Genomic DNA, 21,144 nt, shown 5'->3' with positions numbered 1-21,144 from the left:
TCCGGCGTTCTTTCATTGTCAACGTACCAGTTATCGCCGAGCATCTCGTAAGATACCATAATTACAGTCTCGTTTCATTATTAGAAAACAGATTATTGGATTTTCGTTGGCACTTCGTTGAAAAGAAATTAACAGCTCTGCGATTGGAATACTAACGATGAAGATTCTTGGGAACCGGGAAATTCTTCGCACGACGACGTTCAACGAGGTAACAGGAGCAACGTAATTACGATTCCAAGGGTGTGCAACCGTCAGGTATTTAAAATGCCGTGAAATTTGAATCGCCACTCTTTATTTATGCAATTGCGTGGGGGTATCGCTTTCAGGACAACGCCCTCGCAGCATAATGAAAAGACATCTTCACGGTACTCCCTGCAGATTAATTAACCTCTTCCGCTGCTGGCTAGGGACGGAACAACCCCCGCAGGTTTTCCTAGGGTGAGGCCAATTACTCGACTAATACATTAATTAATTTTTCTGACCGCTGTAGCCTCGTTCTAGAATTGCGCGTTACTCGAATACACGTAGGTATCGTAAATTGTGGATTAGTTATTCGTTGGCCTTTCGGACAATTCTCGTTTTGAATCCTCGTACAGAAAGGAACTAAGGTGACGTCGAACGGTTATATTTACATTATTTAAATAGATTTAGATTAAATTTTGTGTTTTCCAAGGCGCGCAGTGCGAGGAAAGTTAGTTGAAAAGGATGAAAAGATGCTCGCGTGTTTGGTATTATCTTTTCACTAGCTCTAGAGTATTCGCGCCACGCTTTCTAAGGCCATCCGATAGCTAATCGAATTCCATCGTCCTGTAGATTCGATGGTCGATGTCTTATACACTCCAACGCCCTTTCAGCCGTCGTTTCTCCAGCGATATTTTTCCTCTAGACAGCTTTTACCGATGATTCGATCTGCCCGAGAGGAAATCACCTGCGGAAGCTACGATTGAAATTTATTTAAATCGAGTCTACGGCCACTCGCTTCTCCAAAGGTGTCTTCGATTGGCGCTCCCGAGCAAACTGGTTGCCGTATTTCCTAACACGCTTTTTACATTGGAATTAGAATCTGCTCTCAAATAAAACGATGGCATCGGTTGCAACAGAATAAATATGAACTTTTTAAAAATAATTATAAGAAAGCAACCTTCAATTTGCTTGTTCAGTCAACGAAAACTAAATTTATTATTCGTTTGATTTATTATTGCCGACAGAGGCCGAAAGTTTAAGGTCGAAAATATTTTAATCAATTTAACGCTCGCAAGAACAATGAATAGCGATTTATGTTAATACTATTTACGATTGCTGGCGATGAATATTTTAATTCACTTTAACGAATTTAATGAATTCAAAATAATGCGAACTAATTGACCTTCTTTTCATTACGGATTCACTTGGAATCTATACAGAGGCGATTTTTTGTCGGCCTTAAATAAAAATGCATTACCCCTCAAGAAATATATCTTTAAATGTTGTATACTCTTATTTGGTCTGTAGATTTCCTACTCATTCTTTTTCTGTTTTTAATAATATTTTGGTATCGTGCTGCCGTAGCAATCGAATCGAAGGCTGCATTTGCAAAGTAGAAATACTTTGCAACTGATAAAAAGGGAGAAAATATATCTTATGACGCGAGAACGCGTAGTCGTCGCGAATTAATCGTCCAGGGAAATCCAGTTGGACAAAGCCGTCTCCATAAACGAGGCTGTTTGCAGCATCTGTCGTAATTTCGCGAGACGGGGCGCCGATATCAGGGAAGTTTTGTAAGAGAGAAACAGCTGTTGTACATAAGAAATTCCAATTTTCAGGGTTGGGGGTGGACGAAACAAGGTCTGACAAAAAACGTCCAAGAGTGGACGCGTCGGCTTTGCGGCGTCGGCTCAAGTATCGAGGCTCGGAACTCATTAGAAGGAGTTTCAGTACGGCGACGAAGAGGTGACCACAGAATTCCAAACGCGGGGAATGTTTAATTAAACTCCGCGAAGAAGCTGGAGAATTTCGGACGAGACGCCACAAAGCTCGTACATCGTGCGAGTGTCTCCTTTATCGCTTCCGACGAAATATCGACGCAACAATAATTTTTCCACGAACGTATTCGACTTTGTGTGCTGCACAAATTTGTTCGAGCACATTGTCGTATCGCTTCCGAAAATTAAATGTGCTTTCGTTTGATTAATTAAGGGCGTTACATGGTCCTTTTACCTATCTGAATTAGCGAAATCGTGGAATAAAGAACTTCATTATTCAAAACGACGATCTCCCATTGGCGCGTAAATGGAATTTATCTAGCGTGAAATGATGAACGAAATGTTCGATTCTCTTATCTATCGCGAGAAGAATGGGTCGTCTGCGGAAAGTATCTCGTTCACTATCGCCAATCTGTTCCCTTGACGTTTCACTTACGAGCGATCTTGGTAACCAAGGAAATAGCGATACGATTTTTGAATTACTATCCAATGAATTCGACGTTCCGCTAGACGTTCAGTCTGTACTCCTTGGATGTGGACAAACAGATCTTTGCTTCTCGTGTCTCGAGGACGAATCGTTCTCTCGTCACACGAGGAATTGCAAATTTCAGCTCGTTTCGATGTTCCGCAACACCTTGTGTACACGACGAAACATTTCCATAAATACTCTTCTCGTGGTCATCATGTTTAAACGTTCATCGTACAAATAAAGATAATAACGACTGTGTAACTGTGACATTACTCACATCAACGGTGACATCAAAAGTTACTTAATGGACGAACAAGTCCTCGAATTAATTGAAATTCTTGAGAAAAGAAAAATTATTTCCCTTGTCTCTGGAGAACGTGAACCATCCCGTTTCTATGCTCTTTCATCGTAAAGAAATCCAAGCTGCAGTCTAAAATTTCTCGTGAGGAGTTCTCGCGGCGTGCACTTGTTTGAAAAAGTACTCTCGCTGGCTGAAGAAAAACGTAAGAAAAATGAAACGTAGCGTGAATCACTTTTCGTGCGATCGACAGGTGAACGCTTGTGGGAACCATGAACCACGGGAGCTCGCGTTTGTGAAACGTAAGGGGTAGATTTCATTTTAACGGTGGAAATTCGAGAGCAGGTCTGCGCCCCTAACGAACTCCTGGCACGTGAACTCCCAGTGGGAAAATAAATAGGAGATATCTTGAACCGTGCGAGAGATAACCGCGAACGAGCTGTGAAATTTTGCACCGGTTAGGAGGTTCCAGCTTCTGCGTCAGAATAATGCGTCAGGAAATCGGGTGAGTTATGGTCGCTCTGCTACAGCCATGGCAGAAGATGGGGATTTTACGCTGGTAATTTATATCCCACGGTGTCTGTACTCTATCCTCTGTTTCTATTTCGGATAATTATCGACGCTTTAAATCAGTTCGTTCGTTTCATTCGAATGCTTCCTGAAATGCAAATTAAATTTCGCAAATATGAAATATATATTTGTACAACATTCAACATTCATGTTAAAGTTATCGGTACTCTTCTACATTACACATTTATAACATTTATAAAAGGCATAACAACTTGAACATGTCTCTTCAAATTCAGATTGTACTCGCGTCCAACGAGCAATTGTAAAAATTATTTGTTTATCGTGATAACTTTATTTCGCGTACAACTTGATATTGTGACTTTGTATCGTCGCCATATAACGTTTTACAGTTTCTGATTGTCTCGTTTCATTGCGTAACTCACGTCTGATTCATACACGAAGTCGTCGCAACAATCAAACTGAAATTAAAGACGGTAATAATCTAACCTACGCTCTTTCAAACTCGCCCGCGTTTCTTATAAATTATTTGCAATGATAGAGCAGTCGAGTCGCTTGCGAAACTCGTAGACGCGCATGCTCGCGAATCATACGAGCTAGCTCCACCATCGACTTCTCGAAATACTGTAGCTACCGCAAGCGCGTGAACACGCGCAAGCGTATTATCAGCCGTGGGGCTCTTCATGGCTGAAGTAATTTTATCTGTCGCATCTGCGTTACGATAAAACGAGCTAAGACGTGGAACTGTGGCCTTCCGATCCGCGACTCGAAACGCGTCATTCCAATCGGTGCTCGCGATTGGAATGCTCAGTTGTGCACTATCCGCGTAAGAGGAATGAGCGAAACGAGCCAGCCGCGTGTATTGACGAAGGCCGTCTTCTCGTAACGACGCTAAACGTGAGTCGACACGTGGATTTCTCTTCTCGACTACGTTACAACATTTTTTCCTCGCCAGTGCAAGCGTACTACTCGTCGAGCGTGGACGTGATCACTCGGCGTGCCACTCTCTCGGACATCGCGCGGCTGAATAAGCGTCGACAGTGTTCGCGAGGTATACACAGAATGCAGCGTCTACTGTTTTCATTAACCGTAACTTCTTCGAGAATAAAGTACTTGTAGTTTTGGTACCACAAACGAGGGAAATGTTTACTTTTTTATTTTTTGTTTTATAGAGCAGAAACCTAACGTTAAATCTATGGAATATTAGTTATAAAGATTTGGAACGTTGCTTGGTTTAAAAATACTGGTATTTTTCATAGAAGTAGCAAGTAATAAACTAAAGTACTAAGAAACTCCTAAGCAACTGTCTTCAAACTTTCTTCGACAGTTGTCGACGTTAATGAGAATTGTTTGCATAGTTAGTTCGCGGTGCACGGCGTGTTTCTCGGTGGCGTTAATTAGATTACAATTCGCGAAACACTAATTTTAATCGACAATGTTCGGGTTGATACAGCCCCAAGGCAACCGTGAACGGAATTTATAATCGAGACCTGATCACTCCGATTGATTAATTAATTTTTTTATATCGTCATGCTGGATGAAGTTACGATATCTCGTTTTCTCACGATGACATTTGCTCTTTTACCGATAATTTGCTCTCATAAAAAAAAGTTCACAGATGAATATAAGAACACGTGTCGCACAATTTCTGCGATGGGAATCAACGAGAGTGTGAACTAACGTGATTGCAGTCATTAATTGAAAAAGTTTCCAAATCGCCGAGTTTGAACTACCTGAGGACAATGGGAGGCGGAACGTATAACAGAAGCGTTTTTACTTACGAAACGCTGGTGCATGCCATATCAGGGGCTGCGGTAAGTACACGTGATTTATATAAATATTGGAAACCAATCGAATCGTGAATACTATATTAATAAATAATGTTTATTGTTCCACAGGGTAGCGTCGTTGCAATGGCAACGTTTTTTCCGTTGGATACCGTGCGAAGCCGCTTGCAACGTGAGTGTATTAAAATTATTTATACGCCATTTTATTCGTAATGCATAATTTATGATTGCCATAAAACTAACGAAGCTTCAGCTTCGAGTCAACCCATGAAGGCCTTCAAAGGTTCGTTATTTATCGATTTATTAATTAAATTATTACTCGGAAATATAGAAGACAAATTTGTTTTATTTGTTCAAGAACGATACAGTTCCTCCAAATAACTTTCTAATCTTATTCAAAACTGAATATCTTGAAAACTTATCGTGAACGAAATTGTTGTAGTATCTTAAACCACAACGGACATGCTTGCGATAATCAATGGTAATCGAAACGATGGATTGGAGTACATTCAAGTGTTTATCACCAGAAAAAAAGCATATTACCTCAGTGCAAATACGCGGGGCGATTAGGTATACGGCACGTCACGTGAATGCGGTGACACGCGCGTATTTATCTAGTATACGGAGTACACGCGGTATTATTAGCACTTTTCTCGTAAATTATTGGCGTAAAAATTAATGTTTCACGCTATCCTGCACATAAAAACCAATTACTTAAATCAGTTTCTGATATTATAACAAATTATGCTGCACAAGGGGTTCCTTCCTCCAACCGTGGGTAATGTCTTCTACTCGCTTAACAGGTGACAGGCTAAACAGAAACGAGAATAATGAATTTTTATATTTGTATTTTAACAGGCTTCGCGAGTTCTATATTTAGCTTCCTACGCCCTATCGGAAACGCTTTTACAATGCACTCGCTGTACCGTCAATTGTATAACAGTCGCGCTTTTCTGCTTTTTTTTATAGTCGAAGATGGCCGAGATTCGAAGAATACACTCGCAATGATTCGCGAGCTCACCGAAAAGGAAGGACCGTACGTTGCATTTTGTAATAATTAAACCACGTACGAGTGACAGAGCTTTTCACCGAGGAATTTCAACGATTAATTTTAAGGGCTAAGTATTAACGAAAACAAATCTGGAAAGAAATTGTAAATTTTGATGAGAATACAAATATAAATGTTAGATTCTATAGTTTTCAATTGTCTCGAGGCAAAATTTTAACCCTGTAGATATTTCCATGTGAATCACTCTGGCAGTCAACGTGTTAAATTACTTGAAACAGTAAGTGCACCGCGCTTGAACTCACCATTTACGTAAGGAACGTTTAACGATTATCTTCTTTCAAGGTACACCTTGTATAGAGGGATGGTACCCGTCCTCCAAAGCCTATGCGCCAGTAATTTCGTTTACTTCTACACGTTCCATGGCTTGAAAATGCTCAGAACCAGAAGAAATCAGACGGCTGGAAACGATTTGTTGGTCGCATCGATCGCAGGTACCTTTTCGCTGATACGGAAGATTAGATATCAGGGTCGACCAATAAAGTGTAGCGAATCGACCGTGGGAGACCTATTTTAATGATATAAGAAATAATTTTAGGTCCTCGTTTCCTTCTTTATACTTTATCACCACTCCTATCCAATTTCATTATTTAAAAGTGGACTCGATCGAATTGTTTGTTGTCAAGGTGTTATCAACGTTCTCACGACCACACCGTTATGGGTGGTGAATACGAGACTAAAGATGAGAGGCATCGGTCAAACGCCAGAGAGGAACAATAACGAATACAATACGTTGTATGGTACGTGTAGTCCTTCGCTTAGAAATTGAACGTTGTAAACGGTATTATTAATTTAAGACTTATACTTAATTAACGTTTAAACGGCTGCAAACATTAATTGCATACTTGCGTGTTTGTATAAGCAAGGCCTACTACTTTCTTGCTCAATCTCGAGAACCTCGTCCCTTGTTCGAGTCTTATACTTCAGAAATCTCTGCAGACAATTATTCCATGACGCGCAAGACCGAGTGTTTTCTCTCGTCTTAACGGTGTTAGGTACACACACCGTCCACCTTTTAAAATCACACGCTGCGAGGCTGGCATGCTTTTTCACAGATGGCCTTATTCACATATGGAAATACGAAGGTCTGAGAAACCTTTGGGCAGGGACCTTGCCGAGTTTGATGCTCGTCATGAACCCAGCAATTCAGTTTATGACTTACGAGAGCATCAAGAGACGGATCAGCGCATCCATGGGTGGGTCGCAACCTCCTGCGTGGATGTTCTTCGCTATCGGCGCCATAGCGAAGACGGTCGCCACTGGGCTCACTTATCCGTTGCAGTTGGTTCAATCGAAACTCAGGGTAGGCATTCAGTGTCTCTCAAAATAGTAATTGGAATAATTGTTTATTTCTATAAATTGTTTATCCTAAATGAGTTTTAATGATTTAATTGTAATACCGTTTATTATCATCTTCAGCATGGTCACAAATACCCAACCCTTCCACCAAATGCTGGTACACTGGAAATTCTCCTCTACATTTTGAAGTGAGTATACTTACACTTAGGAAAAACGCTGTAACACACTGGCGTAAGCTAATAATAAATTTGTTGTCCTTATAGAAAACAAGGGATAGCAGGGTTATACAAAGGAATGGAAGCCAAGTTACTGCAAACCGTTCTAACAGCGGCGCTCATGTTCTTGGCTTACGAGAACATTTCGAGATTCGTTTTCCGTGTTCTCTTGCACAGGCCCATCTTGAGATAATTATTTTTCATTCTTTGAACAGTATTACTCGTTGATTAGGTCCCCGTGCCAAGTTTGATTTATTACGGTAGATTCAGGGTATATAAATATGTACGATTTACGAAGCAAAACAGTGTTTCCATGAAATGTAACGAGAAAATTATGTGTTAAAACGTTCAGATTCGATTCATCGTTAACCCTTTGTTATTATACAAATCTTTGTACGCTAACAACTACTATGTCATAACTAGATACGTATAGATTCAAAGAAATGTTCATAAATGTAAATTTTTCTGCTTACTTTTCAATTAAAACGAAATTTGTTAACGTAAGTTTTGTTATGCTCCGTAAAAAAAAAAAACACTAGACTAGAAATGGAGAATCTAAATTTTGTTATGTACTGTAAAAAAAAAACACTAAACTAGAAATGGGGAAGTGATTCTTTATTAACAACCGATCCAAGGGGCATTGAAATCTTCTGCTAGCGTCTTTTGTTTAACCAAGAACAACGCCGAAGAACGCAACGATGTGTTTCGCGTTTTCGTGAACGTCTGGAAAATGTGAGGTCAACCAACAGGAATACTGGCGAATTTCAAGAAACCTCGGTTCCGATTCCAGTCGCAGTTCCGTCGTAAACCTAATCGAACGACATCGCCTTCCTCGGCGCAAACGCGAAACACGACCTCGAAATGGAGCGATAAGCTGGCAGAACGAGTAACCTCCGTCGACCAGCAAAACTTGACGTTGAAGAAAATCGAACGCAAATCCTCGAAGGCGTTTCTAAGGCTCTGGTACAAATTGAAGCCAAGCAAAGGCGCAAGAAAGCGGTTAGAACCCAATACGCGCGAGTCGGTGGCTTCCGTGTAGGTTTCGATATGGAAATCAGTGCTGCATGATATTAAAGTAAATTAAATTTCGCAAATAAAATCACGCTGTAAAAGCGTTCCGCGTGTTTCGACTAGCCGTTGGCCTTCGAGCGAAAGCAGATTTGCACTGTATTAGACAGAGATTAGATTAAGTTGACATCGACTAGCGATAGAACAGGGGAAAGCTCTGATTTGTATCTAAAATATCGCAATATTCGTCAGATGGAATTCTAGTCATGTCGAGAAAACGATGAGCGCGAGATCGCAACGGGAGATAAAGGAAACATCGACGACCAGAAGAAGCTTCACGCCTCGTGTCACCGGGAAGAAACGTGCCCCGAAACCAGAGATAATTTTCGAATATGATGTCGCTATTAGCAAACCTGACTTGCCGAATTTTCTCGAACTCAAGAAGAACGGCCGCTACCCGATGGTTAGTGGAGTTTCGCTTAAAAAGAGAGCCCTAAAAACTCGCGTAAGAAGCCGACTTATGTCAAGAAAGAATTTTCAGACAAGACCACGCGTACTCGGGACGAAGTCGAGTATCCAAAGAAAAGGGAAAGTACGATCTCCGGACAGCAAGAACTCGAAAGGCGCGAAAAATACAACCTCGTCGCCTGGAATCTCCGACGAAGAGAAGAAAACCGGTGAAAAAGAGAACGTCATCGACAATGGCACAACCGACGGCGATGAATCGTCGAATTTGTTAAAGGTTTGCTCTTCTCCTTTTCGTGTATCATAAATTGTACTAACAAGGGGAGGCCGTGAACTGGTGGTCACCGATTTGAATCAGCTTTTTAACATAGTATAGTACTCTACTAGGAGAGTCTTTGAGCAAAGCAGCGAGCCGCAATACTTTGGCGTTTTTGAGAAAAAATTAATTTAAAAAAACATAACGCTACTTCGCTACTTATCTTCTGTTCAGTTAGATTTGTTCACAAGATAACATCATAATTGTGTGCAGATAAGGCCGCGCATAGCACGCTTCGGGCTTGAATACGATTCTTTTTTGCAATTTTGCAAAATTTTTCAGGAAACTTTTTCTTTACTTACCCTACAAACATAATGGCGTGAACAATGATAATCAAAATTAAGCAAATAAAACGCATTATTTAATCATAATATCAATTTACAAAGTACAAAATGCTTCCTATCTTTAAGAGATAGAAATTTTATTGCGCTTCCGCCTTTTTCTTGAAGATATCAATTTTGTTAAACGATAACGCGATATGTTTTATCTTCCGCTGCGTTAGATTTTGTTCACAAGATGACATCATAATTGTGTGCGGATAAGATCGCTTGAATTGGATTCTCTGGTCCGGTTTGAATGTTGTGATTGAAAATCATTTACAAATAGTATGGATGCATATCTGAAAAATGTCACACTGACGTAATTTGGAACAGTCGACAGTATGACTGCATGTCTGAAAAATGTCACACTGACGTAACGCTTGATAATAAAGATTTTAGAATAAAATTATGCTATTTTATGTTTTACTAATCTAACGGAACAGAATACAAGCACCGATACAACGTTATATATTTGAAATTAAATTTTTCGTAATTGAATGTGAAATTAGAACAATCCAAATAAACTCCAATAAACTTTATTTATATTTTACCAACATAATGAATTGAAACGAAATATATGTTGGTAAAATTACGCCTTGTCGCTTTGCTCAAAGACTCTCCAGTAGAGTATTATATTGTGTTAAAAGCTGATTCAAATCGGTGACCACCAGTTCGCGGCCTCCCCTTGTAAGATGTTGTAAAAGATTTATTATACATAGAAAAACAAGCCACGAGATGGCAGTAATGTCAACGATGCGATAGAAGCGATAGAGAACATTGATACACAACAAACTTCGGAGAAGAAACCGAAAGATGAGAGATCCAGCTGCGAAAGTAGTCCTGCAAAGTCGCCAGTACTCCAGATCAAGGGCAGCAGAATACCACGGGCAAAGATCCTCGCATTTCCGATTCATACGGTTCACGAGTTTCATTCGGTAGCTAAGAACTTATAAAAACCATGAGAAAAATAATAGTAGTCGAATTCTGACTGACAACGAATTACACAGGCCAAAAAGGTAACCGTAAGCGACAAGGCGAAGGATCCAGCGCGTTCGAAAGGTCCCACGACGTCTTGCATCGCCGACAAGTTAGTTAACACACTGTTGACCGATCACAAGTTAATTCGTGTTTTCATGCCCAAACGTTGTTAACCGATCACGAGTAAACTTGTGTTTTCACTTCCATTATCTATTTCAATTTATGAAACCCAGGAAGATACACAAAAATTCTATAATTTTGTAAGAGATATGTATGTAAAATATTTCGTTTCAATTCATTATGTTGGTAAAATATAAATAAAGTTTATTGGAGTTTATTTAGATTGTTTTAATTTCACATTCAATTATGAAATAATAGCCGGTGACATGAAGTCGCTTCTATGTAAAATTGCCGGTCAACAATGTGTTATGAAAGTAATCGTCTATAGTAGTAGTCAGCTAATTCTCGTTATAAATGGAGACAGTGACGAATCGACTCGACCAATTTTTAGCGTCGAAACGCCAGAGAACGATTCAACGAAGAAATGCGGTAACCGAGCCACCTGCAAAGAAGAATGTTTGAAACCGTGTCAGAAAGATGCAAAGTTAGTTGTAACAGCGCACAGTGGGACAAAACGGCTCGCGGTGATAAAAAAACAATTTTCCTGAATTCGATAGAAGCGATAGAGAACATTGGAAATGGAAAAACATCACGAATGGTACAATATTGAACCACGAATAATCACAAATTTAATAGACAGTATGGCTTGTAGATTAGAAGCATTAAGAAAAATTTACAGATTTCACGACGAGCGTAAGAATCAGGTGATTGACAATGAATCCAAATTAAGTGAGTGTAACATTTTTCAGATATGCTCCCATACTATTTGTAAATAATTTTCAATTATAAAGGTAAAGAAAAGTGGACGAAATACTAGGTTGAAACCTTAATTCGTCGAGTATAATTAAAGTGCAAACCTGTAAACATGGTTTGAGATCTCTATTTTTGTAAAATGTTCTGCACAATATGAATATTAATGAAAATAAACCATTAAATTTCGTTAATCAGATGCAGCTTGTAATTACTGTTACCTAATCTTTACCGATCACTTAAAAAATTAGTCGTATTCGTCGCTTTCTACATAAAATCAGCGGAGTGCGTTTAAAGGTCCCTATGTATTATCTAATCGCAAGATCTCATCTATAAGTTATTTTGCGATAAGATTAGATATATACATATATATATTATCTACATAATTTATAAATAATGCTTTAAGAATTATTTAATATTAAAGTGTTGTACAGCTATTATCCTCCAAATTTCATTAAAGTATTTCCAGTAGAACTAAAGTTACAGAAATTTTGTCCCACTGTGCGGCGTAAACGAAGACAGATAGAAAAGCAAATATAGTTATTCGCGTATCGCGCAGGGTAGCGTGGGACGACGGGAAAACTTCGGAAACAGAGACAGACGACGAGGCGGAAGGCGATCAAGATGAATCACCAATCGACAACGTCGACGACCCACGTGTGATGAACATTTTGAAGAATCTGAAACTGACTTGTCCCTGTAACTCTTGTACCGATCACGAGCCCCTTTCCACCAATCGGCAAGAGGACGACAGCGACTCGAAGAGTTCGTCTCCAGAAGAATGCAGAAAAACGAAATGGTTGGTATCATAGTCGCTATAAACATCTTAAAATTTGCTGCAGAGATTTAAAGTTTAAATTAACATGTACTAATATAACTAGGCCGTTAAAGCGTCGAAATTACGTCGACACGAGTTCGGAAGGGATGGATGACTCGTCCGATAGGAACAACGCGAAAAATCAAAAGAAGAGTAGGAATCGGATGAAAGCGAAGAGTCCTGTGATTCTTCAATCCAAGTCGAGCTCGTTGGTGAAAGGATCCTCGAAGAACTCGAGTCGTCACAGGTCCAAATTCTCGTTTTTCAACACCCTCTTCGACATCGTATTTTGGCCTTATTTATTTTTGAAGACGAATCGTTGATCACCTGTAACCTCCCTAGTTTCGTTGAATTCGTTATTTCGATATTTCTGTATTCTCTGAGAATTGTACAACTTCCTATGCAACTTATAAAATATTATAGGAAAATGTATGCCGATTAGAATACATTGGAACATTTTCAAGATAATATATTTTTCAGAAATCGTTAATTCAACGTATGTAACAATGTATGTGTACAACGTCTTAAAAAAGGGTTTAAAAGGAATGATTGCATACAAACAAATATTTACAAGATGTTGGGGACGAAATATTATCTTTTATCACAAGTTTCCGTAGAAGATATTCCAAAACATGGACTCCGCAATTTTCCTACACGCCGACTGCTGAAAGCATCAACAAGGATTATTAACTATTTAATCGAATAAAGGTTAAAATAATTTCACGATTACCTTTTTTCATGGGTGTTGTATACTCCTGCGGAGCTTCTTCGAGAAAAACGATAACGTCAGTTTGTCGTAAAGATTATCGATTTCGCTCACTGTATTTTCTAATATCTCTGTAAGAGCTGTGTCGTTTTGCACCAACGCCTTATCAGCAACCAAAGACATGTGCAAGTAACCCCGATAAGTTAACAACGAGCATCCGATTCCTGTGTAGCTCCTACAAATAATTACATAAAAAGACTAAATCAGGACTACTAATAATTTTATTTCGGTACATTGTAAAATAACTGCGAATATCGAGATAAGAATTGTGGCCTCTTATGTCTCTATCTTTACGAAAAACAGGAAATTTTTACCTGTTTGGTATCCAGAAAACGATATTCTTCAACGAGTGCCCTAAAATTTTAGCTTCCTGAGGGCCAACCAAGTTGCTAAACACCATAGTACATTGGCTTTCTAGCATCGGCCGCAGAAATCTCTCTGGAAGTACGGCTGAAATGTACTTCATGACTAAAAAGTTGGCCAAGTAGTCAGGACTTGTTCTCAGTGCGTCGTTCGCACTTTTAACGTCCTCGAGACGTTCCAAAATTTGCGAGTTCTCTCTTGGATCTGTGGACGGTTTGCCATTTATCTGGGAAACGCATAACGGCAATATACCGACCGAGAAATTATTCTGCAATGGAAAATTTTCGCTCCACTCCTCCAGTTTCGTTGGTAGAATAACGCTCAATTTATTCGGTGTAGGTTCGTTCATCTGCCCAATTACAAATTGTTCGATGAGAGTAGATAGAAACGAACTACCAAAACCAAAAAAGAGAAACCGATGGTTACATACATTAAGAAAGTACTTGTGCAGACTTGCGGACAGAGCAGCCAGGAACACGTCCCCGAATCTTGCACCCGTGATACTTTTTATGTTTTGAATCTTCGTGAAGAGCTTCTGATCGCTGGCGTTCTTGAAATCGTCCTCTAACCAGTAAGAAACTAACTTTTCCCCCGACAATCCTGCCCCGTGGAGAGCGCTGCAATAAAAATACAAAAGATGGCTCGCGCAACCTTCTACGGAACCATCTTCTATACAATAAAAGACCAAAGAAACCTTTTGTCCATGCTACGAAAAGCCTGTTGAACCAAACACGCGGGAACACCGACGAGAATCTTCGCCATCTTCAGCCATTTCTTCACCGTTTTCCAAACATCAACCAAGATGAAAGCTTTCAATCTGCCTCCTTCTTTTTTCGCGAGTGCTATCATTTCCCGTTTCAAATCCTCCGCAGTGACGCTCAGAAGATACTTCAATCCATGCCCAAACTGTCCCCTCAAGTATTTAACGACATCGCAGAAGACGACAAAGTGGATGAACGGCATAGAAGCAGACATCAGGTCCTTTTGAAAGTACCACTGCAAACGTCTGTTTCCTATCTCGGGCACCGTCGTAGCGATCTCCTCCGTCCCCTCGTTGTTCGTTCTGAAACTCGTGTATTCCAGCTGTAGATACGTCTCTCGAATCGGTTCCCCGTCGACGATGACCTCCCTGAAGAACTTCAGCAGGGCCATACCGTCGCCCAGGGAATGGTGAACGCGAAACAACACGGGAATACGGATTCTGCAGGTCAGACGTTCCTCCAATTTTCGCAGATAGTGGTGGCTCGATCTGGGACAGAGTTGAACAGTGTTTATTTTGGATCATCATCGATGGTTCCTCTCGAATAGGATTAAATTATTGTTTCTTAAATTATTGTTAAATTATTAAATTATTGTTTCTTAAATGTAATTTAAGATTTTTGTAGGTTTTAAGTAGCTCCATATTTTTTAACTTAATGTTTTACACATTGTTTACCAGCGTGATGTTCAAGAATTGAATTACTGTATTCGTTCGAGTCTTCTTGGGATTTATTTAAAAGTATATGATATAAATATCGTTATCGAATGACATTTAAAAAAATTCTTGTTTCTTGTCTTTAGAACGATCGGTACTCGTAACGATGAATTATGTTTTGCCCCACCACTGACCTGGGGCAACATTTTCCGATCAGAATCTCCCACGAGGCGGTGTGACCTTCGGGTAGGGGCTGATTGCAAACGTTCCAGAGAACCCTCTTCAGATGACCGCTGTAAATATTGTCGCAGGACCCGTCGCAGCTCGTACGCTCATATTCCAGCCATCTGACTCGTTCAGTTAGATCGATATCGTCACTCCTCTCCCAGAAATGGTAGCCAAACTTATTCCTCCTCTTATACAGCAGCTTTTCGAATGGGGAGGCGAGTATGCGATTCTTCGCCAGGTCGCGAAAACTTTCCAAAAAGTTTGCGTTCGAATGACGAGCGTCCTTTTCCAGAATCAACAGGATATTGTTCACCGAGAGGGCCGGAGGATCCTCCACGGCCCAAATTCGATCGGTTCCATCCATTAGGCCAACGTATTTATCTTTAAACTGTATCCACAACAGGACGTCCACCAAGCGTCGATAGAGGTACGAGCATAACAACACTAGGGCAATCGACGGAGCGAAGACGAAGGTGTAGATCGTGACGATCGTTTGCCAGATCTTCATGATTGTTCTCCTTGATTGTACACTTGTTGAATCCTTATCTGAGGTTCCTTATCTAAGTCATCCTCGTTACGGCTTTAACTGTGCAAATTTATGGCGCTTGAAAATCGGCGAGGTATTAAAACATGCTCTATGAATGATTTTCGATACGGATGACAAACGGTGAAGCAATTGCTAAAAATAACTGGACTTACATGGCGATCGAGAGGAATCGAACCCTAAAGTGGTCTCGATGCTGTCCAGCACCAAGTAAGACGACTCTCGACAGAGTTGCTCTTTTTATAGTGAAGCACTACCCATCGATCGGGCCTAATCCAATTTGTCGTGACTCTTTTATCCGGTTATTACTGTTAGATAATTATATAATATCCTTAAACGTTGGCCCCACGTTGGGGAACATGACCCGTACACCTGGTCGTCTTCTTTGTAACTCTTTCGCTGCGTTAAAACTGACATAAGCGCTGGAATATGAATTCCAGGGAAGGAAATAGGTGTCAAATAAATACTTGTATGGAAGAATATTCATTTATTATGTCTTTCTGAGTTATTTAGACAATCGCGATCACATTGCATACGATCCATCCGATACCTTTAATATTATCTTGATCTTACATTATTCCTAGTCCTTCCTATCACTAGTCCTTTCGAAGGAAAGGGTGCTGCTTTCGCTGGCATTGCACCCATGTCTCGCTTCCTGCAACAAAACTCTCAGAAGAGAGTTCTCGTAGGCTAGTCGATCGCTGCGTCGAGTTTCTCGAGCCAGCAACGTATCTTTGCTTGGAATCAAAGACATTCCAGACATTCCTTTTTTAGCCACGCTATTTGTTTTTTTCAATGAATCCTAAATTTTACCACGAAATCTTTTTACTTTATTAGTTTCATTTTTTCACCGACTATAACACGTTTATCGCGCTTATTCTCCAGCTACTCGAACCTGTAGCGTTTCGATGGAACCGCGTAGCAACATCTCCTGTTCGTCTTTTCGCTTTTTCAGACTCAAATACTTTTTGCAAATATTTTCCACGGCTTCATTGCGCTCGATAAGCTTGTCTCCGAGACTTAATAATTTCTGCTGAAGATCGTCGATCTAGAATTTATTATACAGATCCGTGAAGTGGAAATAGGTATACACTTATAGGCTTCGATAAGCGTACTTCGTTCCTTTTGTCTTCGAGAAGAAGATTCGCGCGCGCGATGTCATTCTTTAACTGCTCGTTTTGCGCTAACAAAGCGTCGTACCTGACGGGCCATTTGAATTAGAATGGTTCTCTTTCAATGAATTATTAATACGTGTAAATGTCTATACTTTTCGTGCCAAGTTCTCTGCACTTCTCTTTTCAAAGACTCTGGCAATGTAATTTCACTGCCAAGACGAACGTCTGTAACGCTTTGTCGAAATAAATCTATAAAATGTAATAAATTTGTAACAGAAAATAACATCGACATCATCTGCATCGCGCAATTAACACCTCGTGTACGTACTCAACATGCTTTTATTGCGTTTATTCGCTTTCTCGAGATCATCTGACACTACTTTATTCTTTGCTTTCAAAACGGAATACCTCAGCCATCGTTCAGCCTCCAAATGTCGAGAAATAGTCACGCTCTCTTCCAACGAATTTACGATATCGCGAATACCGTCTACCTTCCTAATGTATTCCTCTACTGAAATAACAACTTTCCGCGTGCGTTTACCATCCATAACTCTCTTCCCACACGCCTTGTTAACCAACGATTTAAAAATATTAACTGAAATCGCCCAGGAAATGGATAAAAAAAAAAAAAAAAACACTTGAACACCAATATCTGACATCTTTATTATTAAATATTGTAGTGGCTGACAGGTGAATAACAGAGACTCAGGTACTAAGATATTAACTTTTATTAAAAAGGAGACGTTCGCATGGCTGGTCTCTATGACTTCTGTTACAGGACTAGCTTACGAAACTAACCATTCGTTCGCTCAAGCATCACAGACATTCTTTCTTCGCTCTCACATATCGCTTGCACTCTGTTCAAACAAACGCATTCACCCCAAGGAACATTGTTTTTTTTTTTTTTTAATAACTAAAGAGATGTGGCTTCAGTTATTATTTACATATAATATAAATAACATATCACATTAGTATCATTAGCGTAAATCGTGTTCAGTACATCCGCTTAGTCAGTCTTTCGATGGATACAAATTGGAATCCAATTTAAAATTGTACGACATTCTTGTAAATTTGAACAACATCCATGAAAGTCGTTGTGCAATGGACGTTTACGATTAAAGCGAGGTATTCGTTTGTTCGTTATTCGATCGAAGAGCACGGCTTCGCCACCTGTTTTTTGAAACTCTCGTGGATAGACGCCAAATAATTGAAACAATGAAGTATGATATCTCCTAAAATTTGAAACGCCTCGTCCTTCCAGTCGGTTCTCGATTCAAATGTACTCATTCTTGTTTGAAGCGCCGAGTCGAACCCAGGAACGTCCAATTTGTTCACCTTTTCCAAGACTGTCTTGATCCGAGATTTTATTTGGTGCTCATTCTTTCCCCTGAAAATAATTCGATAGCATTAATCAACGATCGATTAAATTTTACTTCATCTGTAATCTTACCATGTTTTGAGGTATTCGTCGCAGGTTTCGTACAGCTCCACACAATCGTTATATGTGTTATGTTCCTTTATGTATTCTTTGAACATTTTCATGCCCTCTTTGTCTTCCAGAGTGTTCTTTATATTATCTGTCAACTTGTCTAAATGGTCGCATTTTAATTTATAATTGCACTTTCCAATGCAGCCGATCGTTTGGCTCGAGGAGGAGGGCTCCATATTTAATGCTGCAAATAGAACAAGTCGCTTCGTTAAAGTAAATACGACCAGATGCGTCCATTTTATATATCGATCACAACTGTCAGTGTATTCGAATTTATATCGAAGTATTTTATGTATATTTTCCCTTCTTTCGTTGAAAAAGAAATACATTTCAATCTGTCGTACAAAAGTGATCGATTCACTCGAGGAAGGGAGAGGGAAGACCGTTTCAATTTGCAATGTCTAGCATCGGAAACATGATGTAACGATAAGAAGAAATTTATTTAGAAAGAAATATTATCAACAAACGAAGTGAAATATGGGATTTTAGTAGCTATTGTGGTATCACGTGCGTTCATCGATGTGTACGAAACGACTGACCTTATATGTAGATATACTGATGAATATGAAGCAAGTCACCGTAACCAATGTGTGTTTGTGTGTTATCTACGACTACGGTCACGCAATTATCGCGCGTTTCAAGGAATTCCCACGACCGCAGAAGGAAACACTAAACAATAGACTGTGCCAATTATAGTTTGGATATTCGTAACACTTTAAATGAAAAGAGCTGTTCATCTTTTGTTAAAAATCCGAAATTTTTGTTTTATGGGGTATGTATCCACCTCCGGTGTACTTTTTCGTTAAAATTGCGAAAATTACGAATCCACGAAATTGATGAAGTCACACGCGTGTCCGCTACCGACGTAAACATTAATTTTTAAAGGAATTATTTACCCATTTCGCAGAATACCTCCACTTCTGCGATTCAGAGATGACCGTGCCAACCGAAAGAACGACATTCGTGTATCGAAAACGTGTTCACGTGTTCACGAACGTAAATGGGTTATTGGTGTTCACAAGCGAACGAGCGGTCTCAATTATGAGACGCACGCGAAAGTAGTGATGTGAATTAGTTATCGGTCAATTCACAGTTTTTGAAAGCACGTGACATAGTTACACGCACAACACGAGGAACAGTAACAGTTGCTCTAACCTAAACAGAGAGTTATTGATCGCAACTTTTGCCAAACCGGATTCACAGTGGCTGGCTATCTTAATCGAGGGCTGCACGAGGTCTTACGCGCACAAGCGATATTCTCTATCGCCAACAGTTTGCCCGAACTTCTTAAACTCTCGCGATATTCGATATTCTTCTCATTTCGATAATAACGCAATCACAGTACATCAACTTGTATTTGACAGTTCACCTTCGGAGACAATCGTGAAGTAATATACGAAATAACGTTACCTATTTTCGTGGAGTTACGAATCACGACAACTCACTGTATTAAAGCGAATCCACTCGTTCGAGACACTAGATGTTTACGCGATGTAGATGTTATTTTTAAACGAAACGGAAAACTCACCCTACAACGTTACTCGTACAGCGCTGAACCTCGACTGACTCGTGCTAATGCGCTCCGAAAATATATATACGTATTCGAATATATATATACGCTTCTTGGAAATACAGTGTGTTCAAAAAATATTGGAGGTTCTTGAAACAACTGTTTCATTAGCGAAAATGTCGTCCAGCGGATATTAACAGAAAACCGCAACCAATCATAGCGAGAGTACGCCAGAGGAGTGCCCTCGGTAGCGTATGAGCAATCGGAAGATCACGCCATCTAGTTGGTCGAGAAACGGTGATACTCCGACCTTCGGCATACTTGCGCTTTAATTGGTCGGGGTTTCCTGACTTTTGCCAAGAAAAACGTTGATTCATACCATTTCCCGAACCACCCGTTTCAAGGACCTTCAACGTTTTTGGGACACCCTGTATGCCAGGTTGGCGCGCGTGAATCGCAACTATTTTCCGATCGTATTTCGGAAGCTACTACTAGAAGCAACTACCAAATATTGTAAAGGATATCTGCAATCATTCAAATCATATCAACATATAGTTGTAAAATCCTCGATATACATAACTTGTCAGATAGTGTACTAAGGGTGGGTATTTTAATGACTACAAAATTTAAGAAAACTATTTATCCAATTGTTTTCAAGCCCTGTCCTCCTCGAAAAAAAATTACAAATACTGTGGTGTATTGAAATTATTAGCTGGTAGTGTATATTTGTAAATAATTAATTTCGAAAGGTGTAAAATTTCATATTCTAATTTGATAAGTTTTTCTATCGTCATCCTGCATTTGTACATCTTTCCTGCTTTTAGTTTAAGGACCCTGATACGGTAATGTAGGATAAGCGAAGGGTTTAATGTGTGTATACGCGTAGGCTAAGATTTTATGGTAGGCTGGAGGGCTGCAACGCGCTTCCCCTCTCAGGCCCAGCGACGAAAACGCTTCTTGTAAAAAAAAACCCAAAAAACAAAGGCGACAAAAGCGAAGGAGAGCTGAAGGAGGAGACAGTCGATAGAGGTCGTCGAAAGCACAAAGTCGATAGTCGTTGTTAATCGTAGAAAGTCGTGTTTGCCACGCACTTATCAGTTTAACGAACTAAACATAGTATTTAACGAACCATTGTATTAAACATATTAAATATAGACTTCCTTATTATTAGTTTAATTGGATCACTAACCGTTTCTTTCAACTCCTAAAGTTTAATTCCACAATTTGGTGGCTTAGCCGGGATGGAGGGTTGCAGTGGCGACTACACCGAAGAGAATCGTTCAGTGACGACGAACAACGATGACAAACGAACGACGGT

At 39.8% G+C, this 21,144-nt stretch overlaps 5 protein-coding genes across 13 annotated transcripts; 2 read left to right on the top strand and 3 right to left on the bottom strand.

Annotated features, from left to right (window-relative positions):
• Positions 1 to 3,915: 3,915 nt before the first annotated feature.
• LOC128894507 (peroxisomal membrane protein PMP34) lies at positions 3,916 to 8,127 on the top strand. Of its 7 annotated transcripts, none has more exons than XM_054156280.1 (10): positions 3,916 to 4,153; positions 4,212 to 4,307; positions 4,948 to 5,070; positions 5,155 to 5,215; positions 5,902 to 6,079; positions 6,395 to 6,543; positions 6,736 to 6,849; positions 7,165 to 7,412; positions 7,529 to 7,596; positions 7,672 to 8,127. In XM_054156280.1, the coding sequence occupies exons 3-10, from the start codon at positions 4,999 to 5,001 to the stop codon at positions 7,814 to 7,816; spliced, it is 1,035 nt and encodes a 344-aa protein (XP_054012255.1). In that variant the 5' UTR covers positions 3,916 to 4,153; positions 4,212 to 4,307; positions 4,948 to 4,998; the 3' UTR covers positions 7,817 to 8,127. The 7 variants fall into 7 exon arrangements, with proteins under 7 accessions (XP_054012255.1, XP_054012252.1, XP_054012250.1 ...); XM_054156277.1 differs by having other exon boundaries at positions 4,875 to 5,070; XM_054156275.1 differs by having other exon boundaries at positions 4,868 to 5,070.
• Positions 8,128 to 8,371: 244 nt separating this feature from the next.
• Positions 8,372 to 12,736, top strand: LOC128894506 (uncharacterized). Of its 2 annotated transcripts, XM_054156272.1 has the most exons (6): positions 8,372 to 9,373; positions 10,452 to 10,667; positions 10,740 to 10,819; positions 11,222 to 11,314; positions 12,140 to 12,379; positions 12,462 to 12,736. In XM_054156272.1, exons 1-6 carry the CDS (start codon positions 8,912 to 8,914, stop codon positions 12,718 to 12,720), a joined length of 1,350 nt encoding a protein of 449 aa, XP_054012247.1. In that variant the 5' UTR covers positions 8,372 to 8,911; the 3' UTR covers positions 12,721 to 12,736. The 2 variants fall into 2 exon arrangements, with proteins under 2 accessions (XP_054012247.1, XP_054012248.1); XM_054156273.1 differs by lacking the exon at positions 11,222 to 11,314.
• A 113-nt stretch (positions 12,737 to 12,849) lies between these two features.
• On the bottom strand, positions 12,850 to 15,801 carry LOC128894505 (uncharacterized). 2 transcript variants are annotated; one of them, XM_054156270.1, is made up of 6 exons: positions 15,135 to 15,801; positions 14,221 to 14,775; positions 13,957 to 14,143; positions 13,478 to 13,875; positions 13,128 to 13,338; positions 12,850 to 13,061 (listed from the first exon to the last, which is right to left on the bottom strand). In XM_054156270.1, the coding sequence occupies exons 1-5, from the start codon at positions 15,674 to 15,676 to the stop codon at positions 13,134 to 13,136; spliced, it is 1,887 nt and encodes a 628-aa protein (XP_054012245.1). In that variant the 5' UTR covers positions 15,677 to 15,801; the 3' UTR covers positions 12,850 to 13,061; positions 13,128 to 13,133. The 2 variants fall into 2 exon arrangements, with proteins under 2 accessions (XP_054012245.1, XP_054012246.1); XM_054156271.1 differs by having other exon boundaries at positions 12,850 to 13,058.
• Positions 15,802 to 16,292: 491 nt separating this feature from the next.
• Positions 16,293 to 18,029, bottom strand: LOC128894828 (uncharacterized). Its single transcript, XM_054156840.1, has 5 exons — positions 17,156 to 18,029; positions 16,980 to 17,076; positions 16,828 to 16,912; positions 16,608 to 16,760; positions 16,293 to 16,514 (listed from the first exon to the last, which is right to left on the bottom strand). The coding sequence occupies exons 1-5, from the start codon at positions 17,484 to 17,486 to the stop codon at positions 16,293 to 16,295; spliced, it is 888 nt and encodes a 295-aa protein (XP_054012815.1). The 5' UTR covers positions 17,487 to 18,029.
• Positions 17,968 to 19,837, bottom strand: LOC128894827 (uncharacterized). The gene is made up of 3 exons (XM_054156839.1): positions 19,213 to 19,837; positions 18,278 to 18,500; positions 17,968 to 18,214 (listed from the first exon to the last, which is right to left on the bottom strand). Exons 1-3 carry the CDS (start codon positions 19,214 to 19,216, stop codon positions 17,968 to 17,970), a joined length of 474 nt encoding a protein of 157 aa, XP_054012814.1. The 5' UTR covers positions 19,217 to 19,837.
• Between the last annotated feature and the right edge of the window lie 1,307 nt (positions 19,838 to 21,144).

Source organism: Hylaeus anthracinus, unplaced genomic scaffold, assembly GCF_026225885.1.
Source record: "Hylaeus anthracinus isolate JK02 unplaced genomic scaffold, UHH_iyHylAnth1.0_haploid 4, whole genome shotgun sequence".
Lineage (NCBI taxonomy): Eukaryota > Metazoa > Arthropoda > Insecta > Hymenoptera > Colletidae > Hylaeus > Hylaeus anthracinus.
The sequence above is the reverse complement of the archived record's forward strand: the minus strand, read 5'-3'. Positions and strand labels throughout refer to the sequence as shown.